Genomic DNA, 14683 nt, shown 5'->3' with positions numbered 1-14683 from the left:
TACGCTGATTTGTCAGACAACATGCTAATACTGATTCTTAAAGACCAACGATTTTGCAATCCAGAGTAGCTGCCAGTCCAAAAGTTTGTCTGTGTTCTTTATACCATTAAGTGCCTTTACTTGTGCACATATTCAGCATATTAAATGTTCTCATTTGTCTGGATTCAGCTGCTTCCCCTTTTTTGTCTTTGACTTCTTCCATTGTTTTTTGGTGGACGCACGTGATCACACACACACACACACACACACACACACACAAAGAAAACACCTTCAGCAGGTCTTCCAAGTAGGAAACTTCTTTAATAAAGATGATAGAAATCATAGCATCTCTTAAAGCTGAATATCTAATCTTCAGTGATTACAAGCAGAAAAGAAGCAGATATTATAAATACCCCCCACAGCCCAAACCATGTACCTTGATTACATGAAACATCTTTCTGATCATTTAATCTCAGTCCAATGTTGTATAAAAATCACTAGGTAGGTAAAATGAGTAGATGGTAATTTCCACCTATAGAGCTTCTATCAATACATAAAAAAATAGGTCTCATAAGCAAAATAAATAGATGCTCCTGCCAGTCAATATAACAGGGATTTCGTCCTTCATTTCATGCTGTGTTCAAGTGCTCTTCAAAACAAATATGAAGTATGACATCAACATACAAAGCAAAGCAAACTTGAAGAGTAAACTGTACACTTCATATTGATCGTTCATTCAGCCTCGTAAACACATGCACGCGTCATTGTTTATTGCACAGCGATGACATCACAGTTTCTCCCTGCAAACGTTGAGAGACAAAGGTTGTGCTCTTTGGGTTGTCCCTCTTTCTCTCTCGATTCTCTAAACTCCGTTCTTCACCAGCTCGTGGACTCCGCTCTCGTCAATCATCAGCGTTGGATGAAACTCTCGTCCCTTCACCAACTCTTCAAGTCCCTTAGAGAAGAATACGACGCCATCAGGACATTGTTAGCGGGTATACAGATAGAGAGAAGGTAGAGAACAACATCTGGAGTTTCAATTTAGTATGTCTCCTTACCTCTCCCCCATAGGACACAAGTGGGGAGATCTCACATTTGATCGGCAGGTCTGTCCCATCCTTCAGGCTAAATTCAGAGAGGATCGGAAGAAGAAAAAAATGAAACAGAATGAGTGATTGTCTCATGTAAAGGTTGAGGGACGGTAGATGAGAGAAGCGGCTGTAAATCCTTGACACAGCTGTTCTTCTACTGCGGCTTGTGATTAGAGTTCAAAGAATTAGAGCTTCGACAACATTCCCAAACACGACCAGTGATTAGTCTTCTGACCCGTAAAAGACTTCCTCTAGAAGAAAACAGGTGAATGACAGGTAATGTGTTTGTATCTCCATCCAGTCCTTTTGACAAACTGGAGGAATCTTCCACCACATTGCCATCACTCAGCTAGTTTATTTCTAGATAATCATTACAGACAACAATCACTGATCACACATTAGGTGTTTCGCTGAGTAGCTACTGTATCATGTAAACAATCGAGAATGAAGGAAAAAGCTGAATGATTGAATAAGAAGCACACTCCTTTAAGCACAACATAGCCTGAATAACATTCATGGGTGCCATGAATGAAGCACATGCTGATTCACTTTTAAAAACAAGCAGATGAATTTATACTGAAAGGCAAACTAGCAAGCTTTGGATCATTACAGAAGAACAGCTGGCTTTGTTGTAACTATTTCACACACAAATCAGCAGGTTCATCATGTATTGCAGAGCTGTTGCTGTTTGCCAGAAAGTCTGACTGGTGCCCGTTACCCAGCATGCAATACAATATATGTATTAGTAGCAACCATCTGAAGAGAAAATGATCTGTCAACAGGTCGACTGATGACTGTGCATCATCTGACCAGGACACTAAGAGGACTGCATTTACAGTTGTCTAAACTGATCCTCGCCGTCATTTCCTTCATCACAACTGACTAAAGAGACAGAGAAATGGCTGCCAACTGGCATGCGTCCTTACAGATTAATCTTTTCAGTGTCAATGAAGGAAAAGCGGATGCAAAAGATCAGGCATAATTTAATAGTGTTAACACTTCTCAGCAAGAGTAAAAAGAAAACCAAAAACCCCATCACCATGCACTCAGAACTGCAGGGGGATAATTACTTTCTGTTGCCATCAGCTGTGACACTGCCTGCTGCTCCGTCTCTGGAAACATTGCACGGGACACACAGGAGCAAGACCAAGCATGAGAAAATGGCAAAGTAAGAGTGTGAGGCTAAAAGAATGTGATGTCTACAACACAAATTAAACAAAAAAAAAGCCAGTGCATACAGTGTGTACACAAAGTGTGTCAGGAAGGTTGGAGTGATGATGAGAGATCCAGGATGTTTGTGTGTTGATGCTAAATGTGGTTTGTGTCTTGTGAGGTGACATGACATGCATGATGCTGTGTTTAAGTAGGCTGACTGTTGTCACCTGGGTATGGCAGGCACGCGTCTGCCGTTCTCGTCGATGAAGTGGCCCCCAGCGTTGAGCACCCAGCGGTGGTGGAGGGACATGAGGGCATGTCTGGCTGTGGTGGGCGTGTCCTTTGCGTCTTGACTGTCCGCGTTCTTCAGCGGGGAGAACTCGTCTTCCCTCAGAACCTCGTACACTACAAACGTCCTGTTGGACACAGAGCAGCATCACATCAGCATGCATGACAACTGATTAATGATTTAGGACATTTATCAAGCACCCTGTCCCCTTTAGCTTCTCAAACATGAGGAGTTTTTGCTTTTTTTCTTTGTTATGTCAGTATAAATGATTGGTTTTTTACACTGTTCAGACAAAACCAGCTGTTTGAAGATGTCACATTTGGCTCTGGAATTGTGGGTAATGTAGGTGCCAGATTCTGACAAGGAAGAGAAATGCATGGGATGAGAAGAGATATCTCTGGTTCTGCTGCATCAATTTTGATCATTTTAAAAAACTGTCCATCATAAGTCCAACATTGTTACAGCAATGCAAAGCCAAATCTGTGGAGTACTAATACAGAAAAAGATTCATCTGAGGTGCCCTCGAGAAAGGCATTCAATTCCTCCAACAGAGCTGCTCAATGGCCACAGATCGAATCTTGCAACCCGTCAGCTATCATCTGACGAGGATTTAGCCTCTGGGGGCAACAGCCAATGTTTTGGGGCTGATATCCAGGCCAAGACTTCCTCTTCTGTGCGCCAGTCATTATTTACGGTCCAATTAGCAAGTTGAGACAGCCCTGGGAAAATTGCCAACTCCTGTAATTTTTTCAAAGGCAACTGTGTAATCCGACTTTTAAAGCAATTTGTTTCTTTCTCTACACAGTACACAAACATCAATACTTTTTGTGGGTGTTTTAGGTCCAGACGACATTTCGGCCAATGCGTTCCGCCTCTTTCGCTCCCGACACGGACTGTTTACCTGCACGCAACCAAAGCATGTTCCTGTAAACTGGTCTTTGTGTTTTTATTGTGTTGTTTTATGGCTTTTGCCATTTTGATTGTACAGCACTTTGGTCAGCTGTTGTTGTTTTTAAATGTGCTTTATAAATAAATTTGACTTGACTTGACTGTGGAAGATTCTGCATTCATGTGCAGATATCTGTTTATAGAGATTACCACAAATGAGACTGTGGTTGTACTGGGCAGCTTCCAGGTGTGAATTTGTGCAACTGTGAATTGGGGTGTTCTGAAAAAAAAAAAAAAAAAGAGCATTGTTCTCAGTTAAGCTACACTGCTCAAATAAATGTTAAAAAAAACTAGTTGGAGCTTCCAGCTGGCACAAAAAAAGCACATTTAACAGCTTACCAGAAAAATGTGGTCAGTTATTACAGTAATAGGCTATTGAGAAGAAGTCAACACGCTATCTAAATGTGCACTCACAGGCTGTCATATTATTTTATATGTACATCCAAACTTGGCAGGTCAAGAGCTTTGTTAAAAAATAAAGAGTCAAACATGATTAATTGCATAGTAGATGCAAGTGAAATATTCATTATTAATACAGTACTCAAACGTGCAATGCCTATTTGGGACACATGATATATGGCGCATGTGCCCGACACAACCGACTACGAAAGCATCAGACCAGGCAGCAAACAGAACTGAGAAAGCCAGAAAAAAAGTAGGACTTTCTGAAAGTCCAGGTTCCTTTGACTGCAAAGTGAGTCAGCCCATCTGGATTCTGCTAGAGCTGCCAGTCCGGGCACCACTGTAATCCATCTCCTCAGCAACGGCAAAAAGTATTTCTCATCCCTTTCACTTAGAAATACAGTGAATAAACCTCGAAGGAAGCTGGACATGTCTGCTGTGTTTTTCCATTGGTCAATCATTACAGGAATCCTTTCATTAGATGTAAAGTTCTATTAGCAGTGGCATGACTCAGAGCTGATGTCATGTAACACTGGAGGAGGTGAAATGGAGGAATAGCTCATAAACCTCCATCCTCCTGCAGAGAGCTTGGCAGGCCCGGTCTGCTGGACCAGACCTTGGAGCAATGGCATGAGAGGGATCGGGGCTGGAAAAAGAGATTGGTTTATGCATGAAGGGACAGATCAAGGACCAGTCAAGCCAGTCACTTCTCAAACAGAGCATGAAATACTCATTGTATTTTTATTACTTAAATTCACGTGCATACACGTTTTGGTTGGAGGTTAGATGTCATCTACTGATGCTGAAAAAACTCACTTGGCAAACTGGAAGATGTCAAAGACGAATTTTTCCATTTTAATCCCATTTGGTTTGTCCGGTTTGATTAGTTGACCCTGTGTATTCACAAATGGGATCTTCTTCTGGGCCACGTGGTGCTGCAGCTTTGGCTCATACTTCCTGAAAGATGAACAGAGAAAAAAAAAAAAAAACACACACACATTTTACATTTACTGTATAATGATGCTGAGTTCTCTTCTCGCTAGAGGCGACCACAACCACTGAAAAACAAATAAATACATTTTGACAGAGAAGAGTGAGCTTTTGTCTTACTGCACTACATCTTTGAGGAAGGAAAAGCTGAAGAAGTGATTGGCTACGTTTCCTGCGTTGAACATCAGTCGGCCATCAGCGCTGCGCTTCTCAGCGGTCGCCAGGGTGATCTCACTGTACTCTACCACCTGATAATGGCCGTCCACCTTGCAGACCACACCAACCGCCTCTGTCGGATTGGTTTTCTCCACCACCTGGAAACAATGACATGAGACTCTTTATAATTTCAACAAATATGACATTGAATGGCATCAGTACTGACTCATAAGCCGTGGTACACTTTGGAAGAAGACAAAAAACTAACTGTAAAAAAAAAAACCTGTAAACTGATACATAAAGTTTTCCTAATAGTCCCTATATTATAGTGTCTGTCTTTTGCAGAGCAACATTAGCAGCAGAGATGATCAAACACATAATTAAATAAAAAAATGCAGCCAGTGAACCACCAGCAATGTGCCAAATGAATGAAGCTAGTTTGGCAGACAGCGCATTAGAGATCAGTAGATTTGTTTGAGTAGCTAAGCAGTAACTTACTACACATTTAGTACAAAACTTAATTTTGAATTAAAGTGGGCTATGAGGATTAGATTTTTGAATATATTCCACTTTATACAGGCAGAAAGTCTGCACTAAATGAAAAAAAAATCCCTCTCCCCATCTGTTGGTTCCTAATGATAGAGTGGAGTCCTGATGAGGGGGTTGGTGAACGGGGTGGGGTGAGGGGTGGTGGGTTGGTGAAGCCACATGAACTGTAGTGGAGCTTAGTAATTTACGATTGGGAGGGTGGGACTCTGCTCTGATCTGATCCTTCCATTTCTGCTCCACCGCACAACTCGTAATGTCAAACAGGAGTGGGGTCTGGATGATCTTCAGTTCCACACAGTTAAGTATTTCACCCTAGTCTGTGTTAGCTGCAAAATATACACGGTATGAGGATATTTATTTCAGTGTGCATATATTGCAAAGAAATTGTGGTCCCAGTCAGTCTGAGTTGGTAACATGGGCCTCAGTGAGCACATGAAGTCAAGTATCTCATAAAAACCTGCCTTTTTAGATATCTAACAAATACATGACCATATGTGTGATTGTCAAGAAAGTGGGGAAGCAAAACTGTGATGTGAACAGAGATGACAAGAGATTCTTTATTTGATTAAATTGCCATGCCATTCAACATTTTTTAAAACCTAATTAGAAGACCCTGACAGCTATGTTAAGTCACAAATCTACTACTAAGTCAATTATATATACTCCTGGTGTCCACAAACCACTCATTTGATTAGTCAGTTGAGAAAAACATGTTTCTCTCTCTAGTTTACCGTTAGTTGTTACCTTTTCAACAGCTAACCAAACTGATATCAACAGCCATACACCAGCAGCAATATGCTGTACCAGCTAACCACCAGTCACTTCTAACTTCAACCAATGCATTTATTTTTTGCATTATTGACACAATTTTTCTGCACCCCTCCCCCCTTTCTCTTATTTCTCCTCACACTGAGGTCCTTGTCAGTGTTGAATCTGGGCAGGACGTAGAGAGTTACATATCACCTCCCAGCCACTTCTTTCACCTAACAGTTAAGAGCTTCAATGTGAGGTTATAACACACAAACATTCAGATCCTAAACATGCTGCACAGGCTCCCTGATCACTTAAATACCATCAGAAAATAAACCATTCTGACCATCTTGCTGACACTGGCTAATACAGTTCATTAATGAGTCGGTTCCTGTTTTGTTTGTCTTGTGCACACATGGGAGAATGCACAATTTCAATGATCTACAGGTGGTGCAATGTGCCAGGAAATGCAGCAACATGTCAGCAAAGGCAGGGAAGAAGAAGACTTTAAGCCAGTAAACATGGATGTAAATACAGGATTTAAAGTACTCTGAAAACACTGGCTTTGCAAATGCTTTATATAGAAGAAAATGCTTTTTCTGGTCGTTAAGATACACACTGTGTGTTTTGGTGAGTACCACTCAATGTCAACATAACTTTTGTTTGTTTTTTTTATAAGACAACTCCACAGCGCAGCTTCAAGCATCCAATGAGACCAAGGCTACAAACACTACACAGTAGCACACAGCACATCTATTTAACTTTTTTAACTATTAAACTGTTACACGTGTCGTAAGACAGAACAGTTGTTCCAATGCATTTGCAAATATTTGTCTTTGTTTCATCTTTTTTTTTCTCCCTTTTTGTTTCTATTTTGGCTTTTGGGGTTGAGCCAACGATGACATCATGTGTTGTTGTGCGTTCTCCTGCTTTATTCAGTAAATATGTAAGAGAGAAGACAATTCACTACAACAACAAAGGACAAAACTGACTAGACCAGCACGTGGATCTTCATTCCTTAAGATCACAACCTGATGGACCTGATCTGTGAGGAGGATCTCAACTATTCCATGTATGTTGACTGTATTGATGCACACTATGAGAGGATTACAAAAACTAAAAGATCTACAAATGTATCATGAAGGCATTGTATTTGACCACGGAAAAAAATGGTTTCCAGTTCAACCATTGTACAATGAAAAGGTTTTTTCCCTTCAAAGTCAAAGTACAGTCTGTCCAAAGAAGCTGTTTATGAAAAAGTGGTATCTGTGCATCACACTCATGTTATCTGAGACTATGATGAAGACATGAGACATTCTGGGCTAAACCCTGGAATTTCCTAGAAAGCTGTAATAAATTTATTGCTCAAAATGTCTACAAGGGGGAACCAAGAGGCCTGTATCTCCACCCACTGGTGGGTTACAGAAGGTGCAGCAGCCTAAAGAATGACAGTTGCAATACTGTGAAAACGAACTGGCCACACCTTTTAATACGCGATGGCACACAACCAAAGGATATGAATCAGCATCCGTCACCCTTTAAGACCTCCTGGAATTTAAAAAGGTCAGGATGGTCGGGCTCGATCGCATTCAGTCCTCATGGCTCATTACTGGCACAGTTTGTTCACTTCTCATGTTCTTACACACTTGATACACACATCAATATTTTAATAAGTAATGAAGACAGTTCCTTTGCCCTTTTTGATAAGAGAATATTTTTGCGTGCATTCATCCCATGCAGGTAGTTCCAGGTCTGAAAAGTGTAGCCAATGCCAAAGTGCCTTCAACCTGCATTCTGTCTAATGGTCAGCAGGGGGCAACTCCACTGGCTGCAGAAAGAAGTCTGTTTGTACGGACGTCTATGAGAAAATGACCCTACTTCTCACTTGATTTATTACCCGAGTAAATACTTTCCTAATGAGTTTATGGTCTCAATTGCTAGTTTCAAGTCTTCTTTAATACAGCATGATGGTCATTTTGTAAATTATGGCCCAATTTAGAGTAAAATAGACGATAAAGCAGGGTATACTTCAGGGTGTGGCTACCTTGTGCTTCCCACGTCGCTACCATGGCGGTGCGTGAGGTGCTGTAGTTGGACCCTGGGGAGCTCCACGCTCTTGTCCAAATATAGTCACTTCTCATCACTTGTGGCTCCACAAAACCGAGATGGCAATGGTAACAATGCCAAAGTCGAGGCTTTAAAACGGGAGTCCACAAACCAATGGTTGACATCACGGAGGCTGCGTCCATTATTTTCATACAGTATATGATTCATTCTTGCAATTTTATTATTACTTCCTGGTCTGATAAAAGCTAACTGTGTACTTATCAGTGTTACAGGAGTACAAAATTCAGAGATCATTGTGTAAAACAGCTTTGTTACAGGTGTATATTAAACCTGCTGTTTAACCTGCTGACGCCTGGGAGTCGTCTTCTGTAACATGTCATGTGATAGATAATCTTGAGTCATTTAATGTTACTGCTGGTACCTCAATGATATTTTTTGTTTCTGTTATATGCAGTGTGTGGAATGACTATATTGTGGGATGAGGTGGGAATGTCAATCAAGTATCTAGTTGAGCTGGCTGGAACTAAAACAGAGACGACAGTGGACTCCACTTGTCTAAGATGCTCTGTAGGATTATGAGAATGAAGGATATCTATTACATGCAGACAGTGTGGAGTGTCTTATTGAACACACTGACAGGTTCAGACCACCTGCCTCATACACTAAACATTTTTTTTCCCACAGGAGATACAACACTACAACCAGAACTTTGCAAGAAAGTTAACTGGGATTTTAATTTATTTTACTTTTATATTGATGTTTGGATGTTTTTTTAACCATTTTTATTATGAGATATAGTTTTATGGTGTTTTTATCTATGGTTTACTTTGCAGGTATTTATTTCCTGCATTATGGTAAACAGCAGTGGTTGGTTAGGACGGGAGCACTATAATTTCTATGTTCTTATGGATGAATACATTTTGTCTCAACTTTTGTTATTTGTACTTCAAATTTGGCATCTGATATGACGAGGAGACTTTTTAATTGCAGGTAAAACAACCAAATGTCAGGCTTTAAGATGATTTGTAACTGATTTGTAGCAAATTTAAAGAATCAGTTCTGATTTCTTCAGTCTATCTTAATAAAATACTTACATGCCTATACAGTATGTAGTTATTTGTCACTTAAATGATTCCTCCTGTCAGTACTGGCACTGAAGTGATCCCTTCCTAGTGTGACTACAATGAAGGAGATAGAGGACAAAATCTACAGTCCAACATAAAGTAATCTAAGTAAAATGAGGTGGGTATCTTCCGATATTATGTTTTGGGTTTTTTTTTTAGCTTTGAATGAACTTCAGAATGCATTTTTGCACAGAACAAGGACTCTTGATTTTGTTCCTGATCTTTTCCATTGTAGTCATGCTATGAAAGAATCACTTCAGGGCCAGTATGAGGAGGAAGAAGGATCCCAGCAACCAGTTACTCTTTCAACTTGCATATGGGTGTGACCATTGTATTAAGATAGATTTCATAAAATCTAAACCCAACCATTAAGGCCTAAATCTATGATAATGCAGTTTCAGATGATTTATCTTTAGACATATTCTATTTCCTTAAAAAGGTTCTGCAAAGACCCTAAAGCAGGTAAAAAAAGACAAGAATAGACAGAGAGAGTAGGTGGTGTGACAGACCTTAGCTCCACAGTCCGCTCCCTTCTGCACACAGAAACCAACAAAGGCGGGGTCGGCAACTTTGACCAGGATGTTATCTACACAGTATACATGGATGAACTCAATCCCTCTCCGCTCCATGTCATCCATGATGTGCTGGTTCCCCAAGGCTCTGTAAAGACCCCCATTCCCATCTGAAACACAGACACGTTCATTTTAAACTCCACTTGACAAGTAAGGAACATACTAAATAACACTGCAAGGGGAGCCAAAACACACAAATTACCAGGAGCCATGGAGAGTTTGCCTTTGTTCTCCAGGATGATCTTGCCGTTGTAGTCCATGGCTGGCAGCATCCCCTGCTGAAAGAAGATGATGTTGTTCTTGTCCAAGCCAAAATGGTTATGCCGTGAGAAGAAGTCCTTGGTGGATTCCATTGTCCTGCCGCTGGTCATGATGTACCTGAAGGCAACACAGAAGGAACTCAGTGCTGATTCATATATGGCTTGTTTTCCTCTCCTTTTTTAAAATCAGTAATATAAAATATATAAATGTGTAAAACAGGTGAGAGAACAGAGTATGCATGTTTAAGAGAAGTCTTACAAAGCTGAAATCACCAAGCCTGAGAGGTATAGAGTTAACAGAAAATGACAGACAATAAAAGTGTAACAGCTTTCTTACAGAATCAAACCTGTTGAAGATTATGCCATTAAACCATTTCTGACATAATCTTCAGTAACTGTTAACTACCCTAACTACCGTGTTATGGTTATTAAGACTTTGTGCACTCCACTGCCTTCCTTCCTCATCTTTCAAATTTTTTAAGTGTCCTTAGATCTGCTCCACGGGGAACACTAATCCTTTTCCAGGAACACAACTTCCTTGATTGAGTTTCCTTTGATGCTGACGGTGATTTGACCCATTTAATCATCACGTGACCACAACTGGGACAAATGGTTATACAGTAGTTCTCATTAAAAATAGAGAGAAGGTATTTGGTTGCTTAGATCTGTTTATTTTTCACATAAAATAAGCGCTTCACCCGACAGGCACTAAAATGCCTTAGTTATCTCTCTCATAAATGAGACGCCCCAAAGCACAACATGTCTTACCAGGGAATACGGCACTTGATTTTGTGCTTTTGCTCAGCCAGCTGTTGCAGCTTCAAGATGCGTTCGGCCTGAATCTGAAAGAGGGTTTTGTGAGACGGCAGCCCAACGTCGTACATGCCTTTGGGGTAAGAGACCCCAAGTCTGGTACCCTGGCCTCCGGCCAGCAGCAGGGCTGCCACTTTACTCTGAGAGATACAGTCCAGACCTGAGGGGGCACAGAGCAGAACAGAATGAATTACCATTGATAGTAGTGTTAAGATTAGATCGACTTGTACTATAAACTTTAAGATAGTGACACACATCTAGGCCTGTACGTTGATATGATGGTATATGATTTCAATATACCAGCACAATATCTAATCTCTATGGACGGTCATAGTGCATTTGTGACGACACCTTAGATAAATAAAGACAGACTTAAAACAATGTTGATGATAACATTTATGAATAACATTTAATAAGCAATCATCCTACATTTTACGACTTGTTCTGCAGGCCTTTGGTACCATAAATATTTGTGACATCATAAATTAGCATTAAACTGAAAGTCTTTGATTGCCTTTATTGTGGTTCATTGGTTTATCTTACATATACTGCAGCTACGTGACTTGATATGCAATACTCTTTCTCCTTGCAAGTGCCAAAAGACATGGTTTATACAAGTAGACAGGGCGGGCCTGTTAGACTTTGACTACCCACCCAAACCCACCCACACAGACACATACATACATACACACACACACACACTGCACACAGATTTGGTCCTGACAGATCAGAGTGACCTCATGAGGGTCAAAAAGCAACTCTATTTACGTCAGGCTCAAATCAAAACCAGATGTTCTCTGCTGCCCACCTCCCGCGGCATCTTCCCCCAGGAAAAGACTCAACAGACTCACCAAGTGGTCAGACCTCCACTGCAAAGGGGGATTGCGCAAAGCATAATGAACACAAGCTGACTTACTCATATGTAAAATCTACACAGGAGGCTGGGACTGGGAGTAGTTTGTGAGTTTGTACAACCACACAGCGAGGAAACAAGGAGTTCCTGATGCTGCTCAACTAGGACTTCTTGATTCACTATTACATAAGATTTTATCATAACGGCTTCTTTTGTGTGGAGCTACATCTGGAAGTAAACCATCTGAAAACGTCAATAACACACATTATGTGGACCCCAACTGTCTCATGTCAATATCACTGCATCTGGGTTACCATGGGCTACCCAATCTGATACCAGGAAATCTTTCCTCTACCTTACCTGTAGGCCATGACTACATATTTGAAAGTTGGTGAACAACAGGAACTAACTGCTAGGTTTTGGTCTAGGCAAGTCTTGTTTTACAACTGGTAATTGCCAACATGTTCTCTCCTACTGTATGACACAGTAATAAATCGAATAAAACCAAATACTGCTCAAAGAGATTCCTCTTTTTTCCTTATAGCATGTCGTACAAATAAAGGTGTAAATGTTAGGGCTCAGGCAGTAACTGTATGAATATACTTTTTGAGGGCAGAGACATTGTTTTAAAGGGAGCTTACCTGCTAGCTCCCAGTCTTTGAGACTATCCCTGTCCCTCGTCACACTCCCCAGCACCTCTCGGGGCACTGGCCCCATGCGGGCATCCATCTTCTCCTGTTTGCTGCTGCTGGACGTCTCCATGGCGTTCTTGAAGAATCCACTGATCTCCTGAAAGTCCATCCCCTGCAGGTCAATGGTCAAGTCGGCCTGCTCCTCCGGGCTCAGCTCGTTCCAGAACTGAAGGAGGTGAGACTGGCCGGCATCAGCCAACCTCTGGGTGAGTACGCTGGCTCTTGGGTCCATGATCGACGATGCTGTAGATGAACTCTGCCACACTGAAACACAAATTCACAAAAAGAGAGATGAGAATTTGGAGGGGTGGTTACTAGTGAGCAGTGCTATAGTTACACACACAAACACTGAGTCATATTCTCAGCAATATTTCTGGAAATTACATCAAGCAGAGTTTACATTCTACAACTACACACACACATTACATATGCTGGATTATTTTTCGGATGATTAAAATATTAACAGTCTATATATGTTTAAACACAAAACAACAATTAAATCATAATGCAAGGACGGTATTCTTCACCAGATTTCCTGCGACCAGGCTGTAGTGTGAGGAGATAAAATTTACAGAGTTGACGGCTTATCAAAAATTTCGTAGGTGGTGGGGTTATTCTGGAGATTAGACTAAGTATTTGTAAAACCCTAGTAAGACAAGCACAACCGGTGACAACTTCATGCAACTACCAACAGAATATTTATATCTATAACTGGTACAGGAAGTAAACTCTTAATTGAAGGAACTACAGGAATGTTTCATTATTCTTTTGGTTTAAACCAACACCCATAAAAAGCAGCTTGCTGGACCAGTAAATTATAACACTGCTTCTACAGGAGTGGATCTGTTTGCATTTGTATGACATGCAGAGGGTGACAGCAACATACTGCCCATTTAATTCATTTAATTGAAACTAAAAAATGTCAGACATAATAGTCGTCATATTATTCAGACTTGACCTCTTACCAGACGCCTCATTTTTGTGCACAAGCAGGAAAATAATGTACCCAATATATGAAAGTTGTTGTTTATCTACCCTATTGATTACGGTCATAACTCTCATTTAAGGGGTAAATTTTTAACTTTTACAACCAAGTGATGGTGAAAATAGGCTTAAGTGTGGGACAGTGTCGCAGAACAGGTTAAAGTCTCGTTAAAACTTCAAAACTTGAGGTTTCTAGGAGGCTGTTTCGAGTTTTCTATATGATTTTGAAGTTAAAGCTAACTCCCCTTACCAACACACAGCAGAGATGCCTCGCCTCGTCATATGTGCACGATATTAGCAAAGCATAATAAGACAGACAGCTGAAAATAAACTCAAATATTCACAATAAGCGTGTCTCCTACTATGTACGTTAAGCTAACCTGACATTTATCAATCACTGGGGTTAGCCGCCACCTACAGCAGCAGCAGTACTGACAGCTAACCGGCTAACTGTGGAAGAAACGGTTATCTCAGTGAAAACATAAAACATTTATGAATGAAATATCAAACTCTCACCGCATACAAACACTCCCGACGGCTGTAAGGCTGTAAATGCCAGTAACTGAGAGAGGTTTCTCGTACTGGCTACGAAGCATCCCACCCGGACTACACCTCCTGTTACGTCACGCTTAACGTGGCATTAACGGCGCTCGTGTGCATGTGTGCGGGACAAGTACGAGTGCTGCGTTCAATTGCTCCTCGTAAATTTAAGCACTGATGGCAGAAAGAATTGTAGCAGTTCACGTACTGTTCAGCCAATATCTGGAAAACTGTTTGTCAGAGAAAGTCAGTGTCAATGAAAAAAAAATCCTATATAACTAGCTTGCGAATACAGTGTTGTTTTAAATATGTTATATGTTATATAGACCTACAGCTCCACCAAACCCTCCCCAGGGATGTAACACCACAAATAAAATAACATGTTAAATAAAAATGCCTGTATTTGTGTGGGCGCTCACCTTATAGTTCTTATAATTCACTGATGGATGGGTTTCTGGTTGGAACTGTA

General features: G+C 40.8%; 1 protein-coding gene across 2 annotated transcripts; it reads right to left on the bottom strand.

The window, feature by feature from the left end:
- Window positions 1-280: 280 nt before the first annotated feature.
- Window positions 281-14314, bottom strand: uap1 (UDP-N-acetylglucosamine pyrophosphorylase 1). 2 transcript variants are annotated; one of them, XM_044361068.1, is made up of 11 exons: window positions 14191-14308; window positions 12640-12954; window positions 11101-11305; window positions 10275-10450; window positions 10010-10182; window positions 4975-5168; window positions 4681-4821; window positions 2453-2641; window positions 2141-2182; window positions 1038-1104; window positions 281-934 (listed from the first exon to the last, which is right to left on the bottom strand). In XM_044361068.1, the coding sequence occupies exons 2-11, from the start codon at window positions 12920-12922 to the stop codon at window positions 842-844; spliced, it is 1563 nt and encodes a 520-aa protein (XP_044217003.1). In that variant the 5' UTR covers window positions 12923-12954; window positions 14191-14308; the 3' UTR covers window positions 281-841. The 2 variants fall into 2 exon arrangements, with proteins under 2 accessions (XP_044217003.1, XP_044217004.1); XM_044361069.1 differs by lacking the exon at window positions 2141-2182 and having other exon boundaries at window positions 14191-14314.
- Window positions 14315-14683: the final 369 nt, after the last annotated feature.

This window comes from Thunnus albacares, chromosome 9 (assembly GCF_914725855.1).
Source record: "Thunnus albacares chromosome 9, fThuAlb1.1, whole genome shotgun sequence".
Taxonomy (NCBI): Eukaryota; Metazoa; Chordata; class Actinopteri; order Scombriformes; family Scombridae; genus Thunnus; species Thunnus albacares.
Note: the sequence above shows the minus strand (reverse complement) of the source record. Positions and strands in the feature narration are given on the sequence as shown.

Coding starts and splice junctions, on each gene's coding strand:
- uap1 (XM_044361068.1), bottom strand. CDS start 12,922: ATGGACCCAAGAGCCAGCGTACTCACCCAGAGGTTGGCTGATGCCGGC. Junction 2,183..2,452: donor CGCGTGCCTGCCATACCCAG/GTGACAACAGTC, acceptor CAATGTTTCCAG/AGACGGAGCAGCAGGCAGTG. Junction 1,105..2,140: donor ACAGCTGATGGCAACAGAAA/GTAATTATCCCC, acceptor CTCTGAATTTAG/CCTGAAGGATGGGACAGACC.